Source organism: Capsicum annuum, chromosome 9 (genome assembly GCF_002878395.1).
Source record: "Capsicum annuum cultivar UCD-10X-F1 chromosome 9, UCD10Xv1.1, whole genome shotgun sequence".
Taxonomy (NCBI): Eukaryota; Viridiplantae; Streptophyta; class Magnoliopsida; order Solanales; family Solanaceae; genus Capsicum; species Capsicum annuum.
In genome coordinates this window covers 207927362-207929799 of record NC_061119.1, presented here as the reverse complement: position 1 = coordinate 207929799, position 2438 = coordinate 207927362, and the positions used below count along the sequence as shown (strand labels likewise).

General features: G+C 35.5%; 1 protein-coding gene across 1 annotated transcript; it reads right to left on the bottom strand.

Moving 5' to 3' along the window:
* Positions 1 to 524: 524 nt before the first annotated feature.
* Positions 525 to 2150, bottom strand: LOC107854127 (probable sugar phosphate/phosphate translocator At5g25400). Its single transcript, XM_016699122.2, has one exon. It carries the CDS (start codon positions 1861 to 1863, stop codon positions 808 to 810), a length of 1056 nt encoding a protein of 351 aa, XP_016554608.1. The 5' UTR covers positions 1864 to 2150; the 3' UTR covers positions 525 to 807.
* Positions 2151 to 2438: the final 288 nt, after the last annotated feature.

Sequence of the window (2438 nt, the reverse complement as noted above, 5' to 3'; positions counted from 1 at the left end):
TGAGAAGTTTGAAATTTCAGGTGATGAAAGGCCGGTCTTAGGGATCAAAATATGATAAATTGGCAGTGATTAACTTGTATTCAAACTAAAATACGCAGCACGGAAGAGTAACCGAACATCTTTTATAAAGGATTCATTAGAAGTGAATAAGAGAGGCAGAGAAAGAATTCAGTTAATGATGTAAGAAGGAACATAAGCCCGAGGTATGCCCGGAGTATGTCATCTACCAAACAACCTTATAAATATCTTCTCTGACTCAAAGAAAACCATGTCATCTATCGATCTATCTATTGTACAAACAATATGGATTATATAAACAAGACTGGATCATTCCAAGTTCCAGGTCAACTATTGAACATGTCGAAGATAACTAACAACAGGTGTTACATATCTATCTATAATTTAACACGTGGAGCACTACAAATGAAAAGCTTTAAACAACAGCTGCATTTGATTAACTCCTAAGGCAATGAAGTTAAAGACATATAATGTATTCCAAGAAAAGGGAAACAAAGACATATAGCTGAGCATGGAATGAGCATCAGTTAGATTCATTGGAAAAAGTTCTGCTATTACTATTCTGTCAAAATAAACAGAAATTGCCTGAGTCATGCTCAAGTACATGCACGATCTGGTAATACAAGAAATAAAACTAATTTAAGATCCTCAAAACAGATAATATAAAAGATTTATACCCAAAAACAGAACTTAAATCATCCGCACAAGGACGTCATAGTCTGATCTTCAGGTTTTCCTCTCAATGTCGTCCTAACTAAGGATAAAACGACGTAAATCAAGAATCAAAACTCAACCCTGAGATTCATTCCTCTTACCACCACCATTCTCCCCTTCTCTTTCCTCCAACAATCTTCCCGACTCTTCATCAGCAGCCTGTGCAGCCTTCTTCTGTGCTTCGCTAGCCTTAAGAGCCTGCAATTTGGCGTGGTTGTAGTACGCCACGCCCAAGAAAGCCAACCCATATCCAACCAAATTGATAGGGGTGACAGTATCCTTAATCACGGACCACGAAAAGGCAATCAACAACCAGTCCTTAACCACACCAGCAACATTCATAGTCAAAGCAGAAGTCTTCCCAACAAGCAAAAACACAGCAAGATTCAGCGCAAACGCGCAGAACGAATTAGTACCAAAGATCAACCAATCCAAATGGAAACTAGATGTATCCTTCAACAATGGATATTCCACAAACATCCATGGAATGAACAAGAAAACCAAACAGCAAGGCGCGACATAATACAACGAAGTAATCGGATTAAACGTTATACCCTTTGATGTCAAAAGTATCTGAATCATAACCAATCTTGTAGCTTCAAAAGCCACAGCACCAAGCTGCAACATCACACCCCATGTATCAAATTTAGCTTCTCCATAAGCAGCAATAGCAACACCAATCGAAATCGACACCATGTTACACATAGTATCAGATTTAAAAACATCCTTCTTAAACATAACCCCAATAGAATACACAGCCACAGGCATCAAAGCTTTAAGCATTTGAATAAATGATACAGACAAATATATATAAGCAGAATTTGACAACCATAGTGAAAATGCATAAAGCAAACCGATAGGTACCACAGATTTGCAATAAAGATCCATTGTCATTGTCACAGGTTCAACAACTTTGAACACACGAACAAGTAGATAAGCCAATGATGAACAAAAAGCCATGTGAATTATTGTTAGTGAAATTGGATAAGGCCAATTGTATAACTTACGATCCAAGATGTACTTGTTGTACACAATCACAGTAAAGGAAAGAAAGATCCAAATTGCAACATATGTGTATGAAAGCAAGATTTTCTTCACAACCCCTTCACTTAAATTTCCACCTTTCCCCATTTTCTTGACTTCAAAACAACCAACACAACACAAACAAGATTTTCTTGAAATTTGTGAAGGGATTCTTGATTCTTGAAAAATCAAGAACTAACCAGAGTTTTTTGGATCAATGCAAAGGGAATTTGGAGGAGAAAAAAAGGGTGAGAAAAGGGAGAAATTAAGGAGGAAAAAGAGGAAGCGTTACAGGACAAACAAGAGAGGAGATGAGAGAGAATTTATATGCATTCGTGTAAGATTGTTAGGGGATGTGAAACTGAATCTGCTGTTGTTTGTTTGACTTGGTAATTAATTCATTGTTTGCTTTTAATAGGATTAGGTAACTTTTTGTTTATTGGGGGCTTATTCAATGGGCAAAGACTTTATTTTTATTTTTTTTATTGTTTTTTTTTTTTTTTGTTGGGCGGGGGTGGGGGGTGAATTAAAATTTGGATTTTGATTAAATTAAGTTCATACTAGAGGTAAACAAAGTATCGATAAGAAAACTGTTAGGTTTTTGTTCCTTTTTTCTTATCAAATTTAAATTTTATTTTTATTAAAAAAAAAAGTGATATCATTATTATTTTTATTTTAAAAAA